The sequence below is a fragment of the Euprymna scolopes genome, chromosome 32 (assembly GCF_053919585.1).
Source record: "Euprymna scolopes isolate OS-2025 chromosome 32, ASM5391958v1, whole genome shotgun sequence".
Lineage (NCBI taxonomy): Eukaryota > Metazoa > Mollusca > Cephalopoda > Sepiida > Sepiolidae > Euprymna > Euprymna scolopes.
The window spans coordinates 4,394,824-4,415,767 of NC_136513.1; the positions used below are offsets into that span (position 1 = coordinate 4,394,824).

A 20,944-nucleotide genomic window follows, 5' to 3' on the forward strand; every position below is an offset into this window, starting at 1 on the left:
TGATGCTTGTATAAAAAAAAAATAGAATAACAACAAATTTCTTCGTTTGAATAAACCAGTTAATGTGTACATCTTCTTTCTAATTTCTGTATCTAGCTAATTCCTTGGACAATTATGTATTTAATTTTGTGGAGTGTCTTGCCTTGTGCAATTATTTGAGGCAGCATCAATTGGAGTTTCACCATTCCTCCTATAGGTAAGTGCATGGGGATATTTTCTTGCTACAGATACTATGCTGTTTTAGGATATTTTGGTCAGGGTTTACTTGTAAGGTTAAGTATTTTCACTTAATTTTGCCCTGACAAATCCCTTTAAAGAGAAATATTAGACACTCCAGGATAATATCTAGATATTCAAATTCTTTCGTGTATGCATTCTAAATCCTCCGTTTCGTTCTCTCTTCTTAGGTCTCTTTTTCGTTCTCTCTCTCTCTCTCTCTCTCTCTCTCTCTCTTTATATATATATGTGTGTGTGTGTGTTTTGCATGTGATAAAACATAAAGCAAACTACGTTAAATGTAACCATATTATTTCATGTAAAAATCTATTAACAGTATTTTCTGAAAACACCATCTCTCTGACCTTTAGCAGAACCTTTGCGTTATAAAGAAGTCAGATAATCTTACTCAGGAGACAAGGTTATTGCTTAATCCTTTTTTATTGTGCTTCTATTACACAATCATCTTTTTTTCTTGCACTTTGGAATTCTAGTTTACTTACTTTAATCTTATCTGGTAATACAATGCCGTCCTTTTCCAAAATCCTTATAGGTTTTCACTCATAGCACGTGCAGTCGATTTTGATAACCGTTATAAATAGTTTACCATAATAGATTTCGTTTCTTTTTTTCTGTTCGGTTTTAGACTATAATATCATTTCAAATAGGTTTTCCGAACATTTCAAGCAATTTACTGCCGAGAGAATTCTTCTTCCGTGAATTTAGTCTTCAACAATCGAAAAGCTGTGACATTGCTTTATACAAACATGAACAATTCCACATCAAAACCAAAAAATCAGTGCTTACCTGTCCTTTGGCGCTAATCACCTCAACGATCTCATGATCAGCAAGTTCATCAAATCTATTTTGTATATCATTCACTAATTCCTTGATTATTTTAGAGTTAACATCAATCTTCTGGAATCCACCGATTAAGGGCACCTTAATAACAAAGACAAAAATATTAAAAACATTCAATTAAAAATGTTATCAAAACTATCTTCAAATAGTTATTTTATTTTTATCACCGATCAGTTTTTTTATCATTTTACATTCACACACTTAATTTCCGCAAGAAAATTTTCAATGACAAAATCGGATTTTATATCTGATATTTTTCATTTATAGACTATTAACCTTTCATCAAATTTCTCACACATAAAAATAAATTACACTAACAAAATGCAACAACTCATAGAAATGTAATCTATTATATAAACGAAAGTAACTCTGTGTGTTTTAGGTACACATCTGATGAGTGCATAACTAAATATACAGCAATAACATAATTTTTAACACTTGTCGGTCGCAATACGAAACAATACGAAACAATGGATACCTTTGAAAAGTATGAATGAAGACAACGTTCTTGCTTTCTTTTTAAATGTTATTTTTTGTACTTTAAAAACTATTTGATCAATTTATGTAATTTTTGCAATATGACATTTTGGTAACGTGACGAGTTCGTTCATCAATGATTTTTATATATTTAGTTCTTTTTTTTTTAAATTAGGTTGAAAAAATGGGCTTGTTCCAAATTGATTTTTTAGTCGATCAAATCTAATCTTATCTAATCTCACTATGTTTGTCTGTCTCCATGTTTTTTTAAACTGCATCTTTACCGAGACGAAAGATCGTAGAGCAGTACTAGGCGGGTAAAATGATTTCATTTTTGTGGACCGTTTTAATGGATCTTTAGCTGGTAAAATTAGCTGCTAAAGGGTTAAAAAAATTAAATTGGAATTTGGTAGGCGTAAGTCGACATATTTTTCTTGTACGCATGTCCTATATATATATATATATATATATATATATATATATATATATATATATATATATATATATATATATATATAACGTTTCTCCGTTTAAAAAAAACTTAAGACAGCAGAGAACCTTTGCTTAGTTATAACTTTTTTTCAATTTTTCTCGTAATGTTTTTTCTTGGATATATCAAATGTATTAATAAATGCCCCATAGTTAAATTTTTCTCTTCAAAGCATTGTGCGATATTTTTTCTTTTTTTCTTTTTTTTTTTTTTTTTTTTTTTTGCTATTCATTATTCATAGTTCGTCAAAACATATCAGGAGAATGTGTAAGATTTGTTGTGCTAACGGTTGCATAGTGGTTAGTAGCAGTTATAACTACCTTGCTCACATCTCACAACCGGGTACTCCCTCCCTCCCCACTGGGCACAAACGACTTATCACGCATTAACCGTTACGACTACTACTAACCACCATTCACCCATCGACACAACAAAATCTTACACATTCTCCTGGCGATATCTTGATGAAAGATGAAAAGCAAAAGAGAATCGCGATATTTTTCGAAGAGAAAAATTCAACTATCACGCATTTATTAATAGCGTTGATGTATATATTTGTATATACATCAACGCTATTAATAAAATAAATAATTAACATCATCAGAAAAATTGAAAAAATAAAAAAGTTATAACTGAACAAAAGCTCTCTGTTGTCTTTAACAATGTTTATTTATATATATATATATATATATATATATATATATATATATATATATATATATAAGAAACCTTAAATATTAAATTGACGTCATCATGTTCTCATATATGTAGAATTGAATTTGGAAATTAATGCTAGCAGGATATAAGTACGGATAGTGTGTGTATCAGGTGACTAGCATTTGGTTGGCATCCTTTAACACCGGAACAATAGATAGAAAAATGACTTCGGATAAGAGAGAGACAAGGGCAACAAAGGTAGAGAGTCTAATTTGTGAACATGGCGCGAACAAAATAACTTACAAATCAGTGATAAACGAAATGTAAGGATTCTTTGAACTATATTTCTCAACGTGAGTATTATTTCACAATGTTCCAGTTGACGTAGATAGTAGAAGTCCTAAGTAATTCGCAATTTTATTTTTGCTACTACACTAAAAATTGAACCTTCAACCTCCAGACGACTGAATTTTACCCAAGACTTTATCCACTCCTAACTAACTTAACAAGCAAAAAATCCAATCCCTTAACTCTTGAAATCTATAGATACAGGAAAATCTTCTATTCTAGTGGTTTCTCTCCTCAGTGAAAGATTTTCAAATTTCCTCCATGTTTCATGATTTCTTGACTGTACTAAACTGCAGAGAAGTAAGTGTAATGTAGACAGATTTCTCGCTGCTCAACTGTCCACAGTCCTTTTTTTTTAGACACGATTTGCAATTGTAGCCCCTTATGATTCAAGAGGCAATGTACCTCGTTGTGGGCGGAATGAGTACATAAGGAACGCAACGTCCGAAAACAAATAATGTAAAATGTATAAAGGATAACTCAGTTATTTCCCCTTTGGTGTTAAGTGGTTTTAATATGTGTTGAAACAAATAAAGACTCTTCATACCTGTGGTTTGTTAAGGCCGTTGACACGTGTGGCAAAATATACGACAGACACGAATGCCAGCGAAAGTAGTGGGTGAAACGCCATTATTGAGTGATCAGCAAAATGTCCCTCTTATCTGCGCAGAAAGTTGTTCATATGACGATTAAGGGCCAAGGAATGAAAAGGTTGCTGTTTCAGAAAGAAGAGAACAAGATAAAAAAAGTAATTAAGAGATATGGAAAAAGAAATAACTACGAAAGATTGAGAAAACGAAAAACGGCGTACATAATCCTTCTTTTCAATGTATTTACTTGGTAAGGTACTATATACATGAAACAAGCCTGTTGGCTACTTTGCGTTTACAACGGTTTACAGATGTTTGTATTCGTTAGAATGTTAACAACAAAAAGACATAACTTGGTGATTATGCAAGTTTACAGATGGTTTTATTCGTCAACTTGGTGATTATGCAAGCGCACTTAACAAATGTGACGGATAATAATTTAGAAAGCAGAAAGTGACATGGATGCATACTTATGGGACTTCGTTTTAAATTTTCCGATTGTTTTCTACACTGGAATTAATTCTTTAAGTTTAAATATTCATAATAAAAAAGAAAAAATGAAAAAAGGAGATTAATTTACCAATGTCTTTCTTTGTTACGTAATATATATTTACACATAGCTATTTGTAGAAAAAAAAACCCTTCATGATTAATTCTGATCAACATTATTTCTGTATTTTCTAAGAGAATGTCCACACGAAATAAATTATATATTGCAATAAAAGAAGGTCGTTTTTACATCCTATATAAATTGAGAAATTCCCGCATTATTTTATGCAACTACTTTTGATTTTCAAAGGCATCCTTGTACTATAGCGCCAAAATTATAATTTTGGCGCTATAGTACAAGTTGTAAAATGTATTATTTTTGTGAAGATTTTAGTTGCATTTTTCGACATTTTAAATTAGAAAACGCTATTAAGATTTCTATCTCAATTTATGCACAGGTGATGTTTAGCAATAGATAGGTCCGCACAGTATGACAATAGCTAGAATTGTAATTGATATCCAAAGGAGTCCATGAGACATTGATGGGAGCTGCCTCTTCTGAAAAGAGGCCGAAACAATACAGAAGACGGGCGTCGGTCAGCTTGTTTAAAAAGCTCAACTACGTGTGAACATAAATGACTGGATGACACTCTTCTTACGATCCAGCAAAGTTTGATCTTATGATTGTAAAACTAACGCGCACACTATTCGATTACTTAAGACTCTTTGCATGCCAATCATGAGGAGTTTCACCACAGATTATAAATTCAAGATAATCCGACAATCAAATATTCAATTCAAACAGTGAAAACATCTTCATTCACAACAACCGAAGAAGTTAAAGAAAACAGCATATATTTGGAAAGGAACTTGTGTCTTGGAGAATTTGTAGTCATCAAAGACAACTTTACCTCAATGGCCGCCAGAAATAAAAATCTAATAAATTGAAGGGAGCAGTCGAAACACTAGGGAAGCTGCGATCAGGCATCCCACTGTCATAGGACAGCAGATAAGTAAACATTCCATAATTTGCAGTAGCCAAAGAGGATGCGTAATGACTGATGTTAATAAAAACAAATAAGTTCTTTGCTTCTAACATCAATATAAACTATCGGGATCTGTGGAAATTCCACAGCGGACTCTTTCACATGTAATATATTGATGTTGGCATCTAGTGGATGTTCAGCGTAAATGTAGACGCCCTGATATTATTGTCGCTCTTTTGTTAAAACTGCAAATGTATTTAGCCAGATCGTAGAATTCGCTTAAATGTGATATTTTGATTCATGCAAATTTCGTACATATCATTATAGAGTCAATTTTCTATAGATCCTTATATATTATGACGTTGTTATTTCGTTGTTATACATACACACAAACACACACACACATATATATATACATACATATATATATACACACATATATATACATATATATATATATATATATAACTAGGATGCATTAGCTTGAATCGAAACCAAAACTAAAACTTTTGATGAAAAACATATATATGTACATACAAACTGTGTCAATCTCTATATTGCAGATTAGTAAAATATCAATATTTTCCTAAACATACGTTACAAAAAAAGAAAATTGTACCATCAAAGGGTTACTTTAAGTTTAGTTATTTCCCAAAATTTTATTTAAATACATGTTATATTCACAAAGTTATGACATTTTATTTATTATCAAAAAAAATGTACTGCCCATCGCTTTATTACAAACCTCTTATAATGCTAAAAAGTCAGGCGAATAAGGGTCATCGAAAAGCAAAGAATATTTGCTGGATTCGCAGAAGGATTGTCCATCAAAAATTTAGTCACGGAGCTGAAATGGGATCCAAAAACCTTGGCTGCTTTCTTGAATAACCCGAGCCCCAAATCCAGAAAAATAAGGGCACCAAGAGAAACCTTTTAGATCGTGATATTCACAAAATTCGTAGGGAAGTCAACTGAAATACAAACAGCACCAGTGCTTTCGTTTTTGCAAAAGCCGAAATCGCTTCAAGATCAATGCATGCCCGATAGAATGTGTTGAATGATAGTGCAAGGAATATCAAACCCCTTCCAATGCCTCCATTGAGCAAATAACATTGGGTAAAACGAATAGCTTGGACACAGAATTACATAAAAATGGATTTCCAACAAGTCCTATTAAGGGATGGGACCCATGCTACTCTTGACGGTCTGGATAGATGGACCAAAGTTTGAAACCCAAACATCCCAATAAATGCATTGACGATGATATTTCTGAGCTTTAAAAGGCGGACCATTAAAAGCTACATCTGCCTTACTTTAGAAAATGCTAGTTTTATTTTTGGTGTCTATAAAAACCCTACCCAATAGTTTTGCTGATGAGGAGACTTTGTTTCAAAAAAACAAATAATAAAATTATTGTCCAAGACTTATTGTCTATCTCAATAAAAACATCGTTTCCGAAACGATCACATAATTTATTGATTTTGTTTGTTCTTCCTTGTGAAACCGATTTTTAATTTTAATTATAAACTAGCATTTCAGACCGGCGTTGCCCGCGTGTTTGGAGGTGTATGTTGAGCAAAAAAAAAAGCGGTATTTTTTTTTTACTTTGACCCCTTAACATTTATTGTTTTGGGCTCTAATAAAGTTATTAAGTTAGATCCATGTCCAACAAACCTATATATAAGATTTCAAGGCCCAAAATTGTCGGAGGAGTTTGGTAGAATTGTCAAAGATCAAATCGTGGAACATTGACTCCTAAACAGTCAAATTCCTAACCGAAAACCGATCCCAAAGATTTTCCAAAATCTCAGTACCATGTATATCAAATTTTGAGTCTGTAAACTAAAAATTGACAGAGTTATTGCGTAGGGAAATGTACACACACGCGCGCGCACGCACACACACACACACTTTCACTTTTATAGATATACGAACATGGGTTCCAGGCGTTGCCCGAGTGTTTGGAGGTGTATGCTGAGCAAAAAAGAAACAAAAACACAAAAAAACGGTCAATATTTTTTATTCAACCCTTATTATGACCCCTTAACATTTACTGCTTTAGGAGAAATCAAGTTATTAAGTTAGATCCATGTCCAACGAACCTATATCTAAAATTTCAAGTGTTTAGACCCAAAATTGTCGGAGGAGGTTGGTAGAGTTCTCAAATGATAAACTGTTGAACTTTGGCCCCTTAACAGCCAAATTTCTACCCGGAAACCAATCACGTAGATTTTCCCAAATCTCAGTACCCTATATATATAATTTCGAGTCTGTAGACTAAAAATTGAAAGAGTATTTGCGTAGGAAAATGTACACACAGACACACACACTGACACACAGACTCGTTCACTTTTATAGATATACTGGCATTTCAGCCCGTCGTTGCCCGGGTGTTTGGAGGTGTATGCTGGGCAAACAAAAAAAAACGGTCACTTTTTTAACTTTGACCCCTATTATGACCCCTTAACATTTATTGTTTTGGGCTCAAATATAGTTATTAAGTTAGATCCATGTCCAAGGAACCTATATCTAAAATTTCAAGTGTTTAGACCCAAAGTTGGCGGCGGTCAAATCGTTGAATTTTGACCAAATTTCTGCCGAATACAGATTAGAAAGATTTTCCCAAATCTCAGTACAATGTATATCAAATTTCGAGTTTGTAGACTAAAAATTGACAGAGTTATTGCGTAGGGAAATGTACACAGACACACACACAGACACACACACACACACAGACACGTTCACTTTTATAGATATACTAGTATTTCAGCCCGGCGTAGCCCGGGTGTTTGGATGTGTATGTTCAGCAAAAAAAATAAAATAAAGTGGTAGTAGGAAGGCAGGCTCGAACCCATACCGCATAGAAGAAAAAGTACGGGGTAAAACCTAACGTTTATGCAGTTACGACTACTGCCAAACCGGAAGCGACATTTTTTAAAATTAACGCTAGACAATTTAAAGGAGAGGATAACTTTCAAAAGTATCGGCAAAAAAAGTGACCACCTTTAGAAAAGTGCCTAGTTAAAGGGGAAGATATTAATGTTTTTAGCCAATTTTTCGATATTTGTCGTATGAAAGATCGAACTTTAAAACCATACTGATCTTGGTAAAATCCGTCGCTTCTATTGAAAGTTTAAGGCAGACATGCAAACATACATACATACATTTATATATTGGTAACTAAAAATTTTCGACCCAAACTGATGAAAAAGCTTGCCTTATCTCTTAATACCCTTTATGTAAATTTCAAATATTTAGACCAGAAATTGTCTGAGTAATTTGGAAGAGACCGCAGAGGTCAATTTTTGTAATCTTGACCCCTATTATGACCCCTTAAAATTTATTGTTTTGGGCTCTAATAAAGTTATTAAGTTAGATCCATGTCCAAGGAACCTATATCTAATATTTTAAGTACGTAGACCCAAAATTGTCGGAGGAGTTTGGTAGAGTTCTCAAAGGAAAAATCGTTGAACTTTGACCCTTTAATCGCCACATTTCTGGTCAAAAACCGATCACATCGATTTTCCCAAATCTCTGTACCCTGTATATCAAATTTCGAGTCTGTAGACTAAAAATTGACAGAGTTATTGCGTAGGGAAATGTACACACACACACACACTATCACTTTTATGTATATACTGGCATTTCAACCCGGCGTTTCCCGGGTGTTTGGATGTATATGTTGAGCAAAAAAAAAGTGGTAGTAGGAAGGCAGGTTCGAACCCGTACAGACACGTTCACTTTTATATATATATATATATATATATATATATATATATATATATATATATATATATATATATATATAAATAGATAGATAGATAGATAGATAGATAGATAGATAGATAGATTACCATTTCAGCCCGGTGTTGCCCGGGTGTTTGGACGTTTCATTCCTATTATTACCCCTTAACATTTATTGTTTGGAGCTCAAATTACGTTAGTAAGTCAGATCCATGTGCAAAGGTCCTATTTTTTTTTTGTTTACATAGTGATCACCACTTATCAAGGCCCGGAAGCCACTCAGGAATAAGGGTTATTGCAAGTACAGTACGGTAGTGTGGAGATTTGCTGAAGTGTTTACTTAAGGGGGCGGTTCATTAGGAATTTGTTAACATTGGACTTGAAGACATCCAAGTTGTAGTCAAGTGGGAAACAGGCAGACGGAAAAGAGTTCAACAGGCGTGCAGTTCTAAGAAAGAAGCTTTGTTCATGGAATCCACGTTTTGATTTAGGCACAGATAAAGAGTGGGGGAAATTTTTCACAGTGGATTCAGCTAGACGGGTGTTTTTCGTGAAAGATTGGCGAGGGGGAACCAGAGATTGGAGTTCAGACGAGCACCTGCCATGGAAACACCGATAAAACAAGGATAGGCTCGCAACGTCTCTTCTGTGGGAGAGAGATTGCAGGGTAGAGAAAAGGGCATCCCCCACTAAGCCACACAGTCTATTTTGTACTCTGTCAAGGCAGGACAGGCTGTTTTTAGCAGCTCCTTCCCAGATATGGCAGCAGTATTCCATCCTTGGACGTACTTGGCTTTTATATAGATAGAGAATTGCATCAGTAGTGAGATATCTTCTGGAACGCTAGAAGGATCCCACCATCTTTCCAGCGACCTTGGCAACAGACTTGATGTACGTGTTTCATTTCAGATCAGGAGTAAAGGACAACCCCAGAAGCTTGTCAAAACACGGGGCTTATCCTAGACGAGAGCCATCTATTTCAATTGATGCCAGATGGGGATCAGAGCGTTGATGATGTAAAGATAGGAGTTTGGTTTTAGATGCATTAAAGGTAACCAGCCACGTCTTCCCCCACTGAACCACGCGCTCGACATCAGGGGAGAGAGAATCAGAGAGAACTTTGTCATTTACAGCCTTTGATGTGTTGCTGTATATGGTCGTGTCATCAGCATAGATGTCAACGAATGATTTAAGTATGTGTTTAGGAGGGTCATTGATGTAGATCAGGAAGAGAGTTGGGCCCAGGATGGACCCTTGAGGGTTCCAGCATTAATACTGCAGGCCTCTGATTTTTGTCCATCGACCACTACTCTTATGAGCCTATCGGAGAGAAATGATTTAATGATTGAGAAAACATTTCTTGTTATACCGTAGCTGAAAATCTTGTGAAATAGACCCTTATGCCATACCCTGTCGAAGGCCTTTGATATGTCAAGAGCAATTGCCCTAGAAAGGAAGCCTTTGTCAAGAGATTCACTAATCCTGTGAGATATAACCGTTAACACATCTGCGGTAGATCTTGCAGAACGGAAACTATATTGTATGTCACAGAAGGTTATTTCTGCTGAGGTGGTTGACTATTTCTCTATTTAATATGGATTCCAGCAACTTACTCATAACACACAGGAGACTTATTGGTCTGTACTGAGAGAGAGAGGACTTATCACCTGAATTCTTAAATACAGGGCATACTGGTGAGGTTTTCCAGGGAGTTGGAAAGCACTTCTCCTTAAGGCAACGCTTAAACAGTTTCGTAAGTATGGGAGCAAGTTCTGGTTGAAGCTTTTTTAACACTATAATTGGTTGCTTTACTGGAATCAATGTTCTTGATTAGCTTGGCGACCTCATGCACAGATATTTGTATGTTACCTAGCATGTTCTATGTTATAGGAGGAAATGTGGGGAGTTGATGGCCTTCGTCGCATAGGGTAGAATTAGCTGCAAAGTTCTTGGCAAATAGTTTGGCGTTGTCTTATGCTGACGAGATGACCTCTGGTCCATTGATAGTGGTTGGGATAGAACGCACACTTCTGTTCAAGATCCTGTTTGTTATTTGCCAAAACTGGTAGGAACAAAGTCGCTGATCAGCTACTTTGGATTTAACAGACTGGGCATATAGCTCTCTTGCATTTTTATTAATCTTTTACAGTGGTTGCTGGCGTTCCTGAAAGCAGCCTTAGTCTCAGTGCATCTATTACGTTGGTAGCAATGGAAAAAGTGATTTCTGTGCGCGATAGCAGCAGCACATTCTGGGGAGAACCATGGCTGGCTGTTAAATTTTTGTTGGAATTTTTGGGGGTGTATGAATTGGTCTATGCCTACAATTAACCATTCGGTCAGATCTGATACTATAGAGGACACATCCTTTTTAAACATGGAGTGCAGAGGTAAATCAGATATGAATATACGGAAGCTATCCCAGTCAGCCATAGAGTATCGGTATACAGTACGGTGGAGAAGTACGTATGGGGACTTATTATATTTCATTTTTATCTTAACTGATACAACGGAATGATCCGAGGATCCTAGAGGAGTATGAACGGAACATGAACATAGTTCAGGGGAAGTTGAGAGAAAAAGGTATTGACCAGTAGTATCGGGCACACGGATGGGCTCGCGAACAATTTGAGTGAGGTCATAAGCAGTGGCAAAATCATGACAAAACCTCCCCTCATCGTCTGTCTTATTTGAATGGGTCAGTAGACCTCTTCAAAATTGACCTTTTTCTTCAAACATATGGAAACTGCTATTATTCCCATTCTCCAAGGTCTAAATTAGGTAAATATACCAGCTATTGGGATCTTGGACCTTTTCTATGCCTGCCTCAAGAGCCATGTAATTTGTTGACGTTTTTAAAAAACGCTGCAAAATTTGGGATATTATGTCCTTATTTTCATTGTAGCTTTCCAGAGGTTGATGCTATAGCATTGAAAGTGGTACCAAATGAAAGCTAATAAAATTTTCTTGCATATGGTAGTAAGCACAATAAAACACATGAACACCTGTGTAAATTTTAACTAATTTTAATGCACAAACAGCTGGGACACTACAAAAATCAGTTTGGTAGTATGATAGCACTGCACTGACACATATATTGCATAAGAAACTGTCAGATAGGATGTTACTAATACGTGTATTTTCACTTGTTCAATGTGGCTTTTTTGAAACTGTAAAAATTTTTCCTGTAGTACTCCACAACTTGTAGTAAGCAGCTTCTTTGCTCTGGGTCACTTGTGATCTGAGTTGCAAAGTCACTCATTAGTTTCACACCTCTCTCAGCCACATCATTGGTCACTTTCACTGACCTCACAAACTTCTGTGCATTCCTGTAGCTGTCATTGTCTTCCCAGGTGTCAGCAGGAGTACTGAGCCAGTCACATTTCACTCGAAGAGCATCAAACAGAAAGTGAGACTCTGGCCCTACCAGGTCTGTAAGAACTGTAGTTGCATTGATGACAGGAAACACTGGCTTGCCTTTCCTGTAACTTTCAGGTTTCTCTGTTTTTGGTAGCTTGACTGCGAGCTTCTCTTTTGCAGACTTGGTCATGCTGGCATGTGAACTGAACAAGGTGAATGGAACTAGTTCCTGGGTCAGATATCAGCGGTGGATGTTCATTTTCTTGAGAACAGAGGTTGCCAGTTCATAGTCATACTGCTTGTATTGCAGCATGTTCTTCATAAGCTGGAGGTCATGGATAGGTGCATCAGCTGTAGATGTGGTGGTCACCCAGTGGCTGGTGTAGAATAAGGCCAGGAACTTGTTCATCCTCTCCAGCTTGAAGATAGTGTCTGTGTTGTATTTTAGTTCCTTAGAAAACATGAGCATCCTCATACAGTAAATGTTCCTGGCCATCCAGCGGGCTTGGTGAATGGCACCTGGCTTGGCCCAGTGGATACTTCGAGGCGGTTCCTCACCAAGCAGGATCAGGCATAGCTCTGCCACCTCTCTGTAATCTGCCCTCGGACTTGCTTCCTAAAGGAACTTGTTTAAGACTGCAATTGTGCTTGTCTTCTTCTGTTTCAAGTCTTGTTTAACTAGGCCCAGAACTCTTGGGCAGTCCTTAAACAACTTGTCCCACTTCTCTTTCACATTGCTGAACATTGGGTTGTCAGGACTCTTGACCTTGCTGAACACAGCCTCCCATACACTTCCAATTATTACCTCTGATATGTGATGGCGACAAGCGAAGTAGAATACCTTTTTGCCTAGTTTTTCTTCAATAAGCTTCGCTGCACCCTTGTTGATGCCACTGTTGCTTGCTGTGGTATCAAATACCAAGCCTACAATGTTGTCTGTGAGACCCCATGTTTCTATCAGTTCCAATGTAGCATTACACTGTTGGATTCCTGTGGAACTTTCTATGAAGGGCACACCAAGCAGCTTCCCTTCTTCATACTGTGGAGTACCAGAGACGAGCACTGCAAGACTTTCCACTGGGTATCTTTCACCAAGAACATCCCGTAGAAGTTTTCCATCCCAGTGTAGTGTGCAGTAATCTGGCGGACTTTCCTTGAAGTTATTCATGTAACTTTGGCACAAGTTATGACGAATGTTTATCCTATTTCGTCTTGTAGTAGAGGCTGATATAACAAAGTCATCAAGATCTGCGCCTCCTGCCTTCAACACTGCAGACACCATGGCTGTAGTCTGGTTGTCAGAGAGTGACAACCGATCTGCAGTGCTACAAATCTCTTCACTGGTCATAACTGAGTGTGGAAAGTGTAAGATTATCGTACTTGGTTTTGATGAACAGCTTGGTGTTGTCTCAGTGTATTCTGAACCCTTACTAGTACCAGAGCCTTGACTGTTCTCTGGGTCTTCATCACTTGAAATTTTCCCAACTTCTGCTGCTGCTGCAGCAGTCACTGATGATAACATTCTCTCTTCTCTTTCTACTCGGAAGCTTTTCTCTCTAGACTTCTTCTCAAACACCTTCTCATGACCTGACATGTGTGCCAGGCGAGTGGTCTGTTGGTCCAAGTAGAAATTTACGTCCTCTTCCTTGGTCTCCTTTGTGAGCAGCCTGTTGCTTCCTATCTCCTCCACAACATCCTTTGCTCCAATATCAAATAACTTGTCTAAGTCCTTCAGAAAGTTAGCTCGTTTCTCTTCCTCTGGTTTGTTATTTCTTCCCTTGTTTTTAACAATTTTCCGGTACTTTTCATGGAGGATCATGAAACGGTTGACTGCATTTGGTCTAGTTAGTGTTTTAATCCTTGCCATATTCCAGAATGGCAAAACGACATCCAGTGTATCATCGGCTAAAGACCTATTGTCACTGTTGTGATTATCATTCCTCAAATGCAGGAAATACTGGAACACCTGGCGATTAGTAGGAAGTTGAGATCCCCTAATGCTGGAGCTGGGTTGCCCAATGAGATACACATCACTGAATGACCTTGTGGCAGGAGTTTCCACCTTTCTTCTCTTTTCAGTTGGTTCATCCCGTTCACTTGTATCGCTGACCACTTCCCACAACGTAGTTGTCTTCCAGATGCCATGTTGTCAGCAGTTCACAAATCTTAACAAATCAGCTTTAACTTACAATCTGAAATGAAGAGATAAAACATACTTAGTGATAATAAATTATATACATGCATTAAGAGTAACATTTTTGAGATAAAGTTATGTATTATATGATGGCATCCTTTTCAAGCATACAAAATATATAGGTTTGTGCATCAAAATTAATAAAAATTAATACAAGTGTTCATGTGTTTACTACCATAGCATCAACCTCTGGAAAGCTACAATGAAAATAAGGATATAATATCCAAATTTTGCAGCGTTTTTTAAAACCGTCAACAATAAAATTACATGGCTCTTGAGGCAGGCATAGCCAAGGTCCAAGATCCCAATAACTGGTATATTTACCTAATTTAGACCTTGGAGAATGGGAATAATAGCAGTTTCCATATGTTTGAAGAAAAAGGTCGATTTTGAAGAGGTCTAATGGGTCAGCCATTCCACGTTATGGACGTTGAAGTCACCACAGATGTGGATGTTAGCCGAGGGATGTGCAGACAGGATGTGGTCTATTTTCTCAGATATACTCTTAAAGATACTAACTCCGCTGTTGTGGGGCCGATAGAGGGCAAAGATAAATGCAGTGGTGTAAGCAAGTGCAACCCAGAATCACATATAGGCTAAATTAGGATCTTCTCTAGAGATATCCCTGCCACACTATATCTGAAATTTAGAGTAGGAGTTTGGTAGAGTTCTCAAAGGTCAAATCCTTCAACTTGGACCCCTCAATACAGCCAAATTTCTGGCCGAAAATCGATCACATCGATTTTCCCAAATCTCAGTATCCTATATATCAAATTTAGAGTCTATAGACTAAAAATTGACAGAGTTATAACGTAGAGAAATGTACACAGACACACAGACAGACACACAGACACGTTCACTTTTATAGATAGATAGATAGATAGATAGATAGATAGATAGATAGATTAAACAAATATATATACGTAAACATAAATATACTAGCATTTCAGCCCGGCGTTGCCCGGGTGTTTGGATGTGTCTGTTGAGCAAAAGAAAAAATGTTGAGGAAGGCAGGCTCGAACCCGTGCCTCGAAGGAGGGAAAGAACGTGGAAAACCCCTGACGTCCATGATGTTACGACCACCGCAAAACCGGAAGTGACGTAGGTTTAAATTAAGGCTAGACAATCGAAAAGAGGGGATGACTTTCGAAAATATCGGCGTACCCTCCCTCAAGAAAAAGTGCCCAGTTGAGGGTGAATAAATTAATGTTTTAGCCAATTTTTCGGTATTTGTCGTCTGAAGGGTCAATCTTAAAAACGATATCGATCTTATAAAAATCCGTCACCTCTGTCGAAAGTTTTAGGCAGACTTGCAAACATACGTAAATACATTTATATATTGGTAGCTCAAATTTTCGACCCAAACCGATTTAAAAGCTTGCCCTATCTCTGAATACCCTTTATGTAAAATTTCAAATGTTTCGACCAGAAATTGTCTGAGTAATTTGGTAGAGGCTGCAGAGGTAAAAAAAATTAACTTTGACCCCTATTATGACTCCTTAACATTTATTGTTTTGGGCTCTAATAAAGTTACTAAGGAACCCATATCTAAAATTTCAAGTGTTTAAACCCAAAATTGGCGGAGGCGTTTGGTAGAGTTTCAAAGGACAAATCGTTGAATTTTGACACCTTAACAGCCAAATTTCTGACCGAAAATCGATTACAAAGATTTTTCCAAATCTCAGTACTCGCTATATCAAATTCTGCGTCTGTAGACTGAAAATTGACAGAGTTATTGTGTAGGGAAATGTACACAGACAGACACACACTTTCACGACAATGAGCAAACCCCCGTTTTGAGTTGTTCGGAATAGAAGACAAACTCGCTTTTCTAATTCTTTGCAAATCTTTAAAAAAGTAAATATATCTCAATTCCCTTAGATCAACTACTCTCCCAATAAACGCATAATACTGTTCTAGCCTACATCATTCATTTTCACATCACAAATAAAGATAATTCAAACGCTCATTTAGCATACTTTCTTATTGTCAATCTTTAAAAAGTCTATGTTTTCTCTGATAAAGAGGCTTGCTGTTTAGATTGTATTAGGTTGGTGCAAAAATAATGTCGTTTTTTTACCTTCAACTTCATGATAAAAAAAACGACATTATTTTTTAACCAAACTAATAAATTACAATCAAGTTATGTTACTATCAACATTAGAGCAATTCGAAACACAACAATCTTTATTAAACTTAGCATACTTTTAAATATCCAAAAGACATTGTCCCTTTTCTATATAAACATGTGCTGTTACACAAGGGCCCGGTCTAAGCCGGGTTGACATGCTAGTATATATCTATGTGCATAGGTGTATATACATATATGTATTTATATGGCTAAAAATGTGGCACGCATCTGTGGATGGAATATAGGAACATGACAGCTAAATAAGAATTGCTTTAATACTTCTCACAAATGTAAACAAAATTTGTTATTGTTTGAGAAGGAATGTAGCAATTAAACGGAATCTGGTTATGTGAATGTTTTTAAAAGTTGACAGAAAAGGTGACACGAAAAAGATTTGGCAGATGGAGATTTGATTTGTCAACCAAGCGAACGCAACGATATCCCTTTCTCTGTCGCCCTTCCACTCTCTCTTCCTCTCTCTCTCTCTCTCTCTCTCTGTCCACTATAACCAAGAAACAACGAGGAATAAAAACGGACTGTTGCTTACCTAATGTGTTGTTGTGTATTTGAATTCTAAAATAAAAAGGTTCATCATATAACAGTGCCGGGAATTCGATTTTTAACTATTATCAATGATGCAGTACCATTATTGACATTTTCATGACCAGCTGTTTACTTACTTAATATTCTAAAACTGATATATAAAAATCATTCATTCCAAAATATCAGAAATCAAGCCGATGATTAATATTCTCTAAATGATTTCTCTAAAGCGACTAATATTAATGATTAATTATAATTACTTCTCGTTTTACACAGGAACATATATGTAGTAGTTTAAACATCTATCGTAGTTGCTGTCCTTTATTTGCTATTCACAATTTCTAGCAGTATAATGTTTAATTAAGATCTATTCATCGCCATTTGTGGATACTTCACGTCATCAACTCTTCGTTAATATTCGCTTAATCAGAAATTAATGAGCCTTCAATAAAATTATTATTTTATTGAATGCTCATTAATTTCAAAAAGCGAATTACAAATTTCTGTAAATTTAACCTTTTATAACTTTAATCTAATGTGAAATGAACAATATGAAGAAAAAACACTATTATAATTGTTCAAATATTTTGTTATCAATGAACTACACCTAAAATCTTTACCTTAACCTTCATTCTATAATCATGTTTTTTTTAATCAAAACTGCCTTTTATGGAAATAGTAACAAAGTTAACCCAATTATCCATACTTAGACAAAAGTAATACTCGTCGCTATCTAAAAACCTCTTCTAATGAGTCACTAATGAGAGAAGGAAAATATTTCATGGATCGCCTCGCCTTTTATCGTAAATCATTTCGGATTTATACCGATTGCACAAGTTCAGAATTATCGTGTGAACCCTAATCTCAATATATAATATTTTAATTGCAGAAATTCGTCTCTGGCCCAAAGTACCGTAGGCTTACATCAACAGATGCCAGATACAAATTCAATACATCTACCCTGCTAACCACTATCTTATTTATCTTACGACCACTATTTCTACTACATTCTCTCGTGATAGTAACATGCTACATTACATTCGATGAGCAACACCATCACAATCGCCGAGTCTACAAAGGAAGAAGTTCCTATTTTCTCTCTCAATATTCAGTACCCCCACCGCTACTAATGGAGATCAGGTAAAATTCTATATTTACCTACAATTTTTTCTTGCTCCGCCATTAACTGGGTTTTACATACATACACATAACATACGCTTTCCATTTTTCGATTCACAAATAATAAAGTCTCCCCTACCTTATATCGTCCATTGTGATTGACTGTCCTCTGAACATTCTTGTATTCAGGATTAACGACATCCGCATCATAAACGAACGCTAACGTAACATTCAAATATTGCGTCGCAATGATACCTATTTTTACCATCTAACTACATTGCTGCGCTCTTTTTCTTAGACTACCCTGACAAAACACACCGGACCTATAATATAAGAAGTAAAATGCATTGGTTCTTTCTGTTTTTACGTGAAGTTTTCCTAATTACAAATCGTATTACACGGCGAAATTTCGGTAAATGACGAACACATAAACACACGCACACAGAAACACATCAGCCGAAGAGAAGAAGATTTGTTTATCACGGGCGCCTCTTTATGTGTAGAAAATTACTTGTCTCCGCAAAATCTAATTAAGATTTTCGTAATTAGCGCATTCAGAAACCTATTTAAGTCGTCAATTTAAAGAAATTTGAGGTGGTGGACCTAATGTAAAAAAATACTTTAAAAGACATATACCAACATTAGGAAAAGAATTATCAAAACTACTAAAAGTTATGAAAAGAAAAGTAGATAATCAAAAATAGAAAAAGTTATGAATTTATTTGGTAAGTTTTTTGTCATTTTTGTAATGAGGTCTGTTTGCTCGGTATAGGCGAGCGTCGCCAAGCCAGACTCATGGAGAAACGGGATGTAAACTTCAGATATATATATATATATATATATATATATATATATATATATATATATATATATATATATATATATATATAAAGAGAGGGGGAGAAACAGATAGACAGACAGACAGTTGGTGTGTATATATATATATATATATATATATGTCCCCAACTCTCTCTCTCTCTATATATATATATATATATTCTTCTCAACTCTCTCTCTCTCTCTCTCTCTCTCTCTCTCTCTCTCTCTCTCTCTCTCTCTCTCTCTCTCTCTCTCTAAGGATATTTTTAATAATGAACAAAAGCAGTTTGTCACACTAATTCCTTCTTATAAAAAGCTTAAATTTTCTCTTTTTCTTTGAGGGTAGGGGTCCATTTAAACAAACTAAGCCACTATGTTAGGTCCCAAATAAGGTTTTACGTGCCCCTTCCTAAATACATGATACTGACTTACTTTCAATGAAACATACAATTAAAATAAATTTCTTAATCCCGAGACAAATATATTAAAACTCAATTGTCATTTTTACATATATCATAAAAACATAATTTATCCATCGTGCACAATTGAAAATCTACAGCAAAAAGTCTAAATATACGTTGTCTAGTGGTTATCTTTTTCTAGCAGTGTCAAAACAAATTAATATTAAAAAAAAAAAAGCAGAAAAATATTTTTCTTAAACATAGGAAATACCGCATCTTAAATGCAATAAAAAAGTTAATCCATTAAACTGAGACCATTTTTAATTCACCATACATACAATCATCTATTGAGTTAAAACCACATAAAAACACTTCATTCAAAAATTCATTACATATGATATGCTTTAAGTTATTTTTTTAAATAACTAAAATTACATTATCTTTATATGTCCTGCGAAATGTATATATAAATTTGAAATACCTGAGCGGATTTCGCCACTATATACAGGAAATAATCTGGTAAATCTCCTTAATAAATGATTCGTCGTGATCGAAACTTTTATACTCCTAGTGTAAGGTTTTGCTTACTTGTCAACATCTGTTCCAGGTGGCGCTGCCAGTCGGTATTTATGGCTTAATCAATCAATCATATTCTTGTAGGAAGTAACATGCATATTCATACTTTTCTCAATGTTCCTATGATTATTACTACTACATTGATTTTTAGTCCCCCCCCCCCGACAAAGGAGGGTGGCCCTGTAAATTCACCCTTGTGGGTTCGTCCATTTGTCTGTCCGCACTTTTCTCAATAATTACGCCTTTGAATTTTTTGAAATTTTGCATAAACATTAAACATGATATGAGTAAAAAAAAAAAGTAACAGAACGGATTTTCCGGGAAAACTCCAGTTGCCCCCGAGGGGTACCTTTCGGGTAAAAATCGCTATAATTGACACTTTTGTTCTTATTAAGAAAAAGTTTATGCTTTGGATTTTTATAAAACTTTCTAAAAAGTTGTAACTAACTGATTTCTATATAATTTTGTTCTTCTATACTTCGCGATAACTCTTGGGTATGCCCCAGGGCCCTTTTAGAGCTAATAAAAACACTTCATTTTGGGGACTATTTTACCATATGTATCCAACATTTTCTGTGTATATCTATTTAGCAGTTTTGCATGGTGCTGAACTCAAATTTAAATATATTAAGGCCTTGGGGACTTTTGAGGCTAAATGGAGAGGGGTGCAAATGGTTAACTTAGCCATTTCTTTTTTTTTCATGGTGCAAATCTCAAATTTACATATGTTAAAGAATAAAACTGAACCGTTTGTTCATTTTCACCAGGATTTGACGTCCCCTGGGGACTTTAGGGACTAACTAGGAGGGGGGATGCTAAACTTAGTCATTTTTTATGCATTGTTCACTGTGCATGCTTAACTTGACTTCTGTGTTATATATTCATTCATTTCTCTGACAAGTTCTGTGTATTTGCTTCGTTTTCTCTGTTTCCTATATATTTACGC

The 20,944-nt window shown here is 35.7% G+C and overlaps 1 protein-coding gene across 4 annotated transcripts in view; it reads right to left on the minus strand.

The window, feature by feature from the left end:
* Positions 1-20,055, minus strand: part of LOC145256190 (uncharacterized) — a 35,018-nt gene extending 14,963 nt beyond the window's left edge. The window contains exons 1-3 of one of the 4 annotated variants that reach the window (XM_080114779.1): positions 19,904-20,055; positions 3,597-3,711; positions 1,024-1,158 (exon numbers count right to left, since the gene is read on the minus strand). In XM_080114779.1, the coding sequence (XP_079970905.1) occupies positions 1,024-1,158; positions 3,597-3,680 (219 nt within the window). In that variant the 5' untranslated portion in view covers positions 3,681-3,711; positions 19,904-20,055. Of the gene's footprint in view, positions 1-1,023; positions 1,159-3,596; positions 3,712-17,087; positions 17,237-19,903 lie in introns of those variants that run through there. The other 3 variants (XM_080114781.1, XM_080114780.1, XM_080114782.1) reach the window with 3 other exon arrangements.
* Between the last annotated feature and the right edge of the window lie 889 nt (positions 20,056-20,944).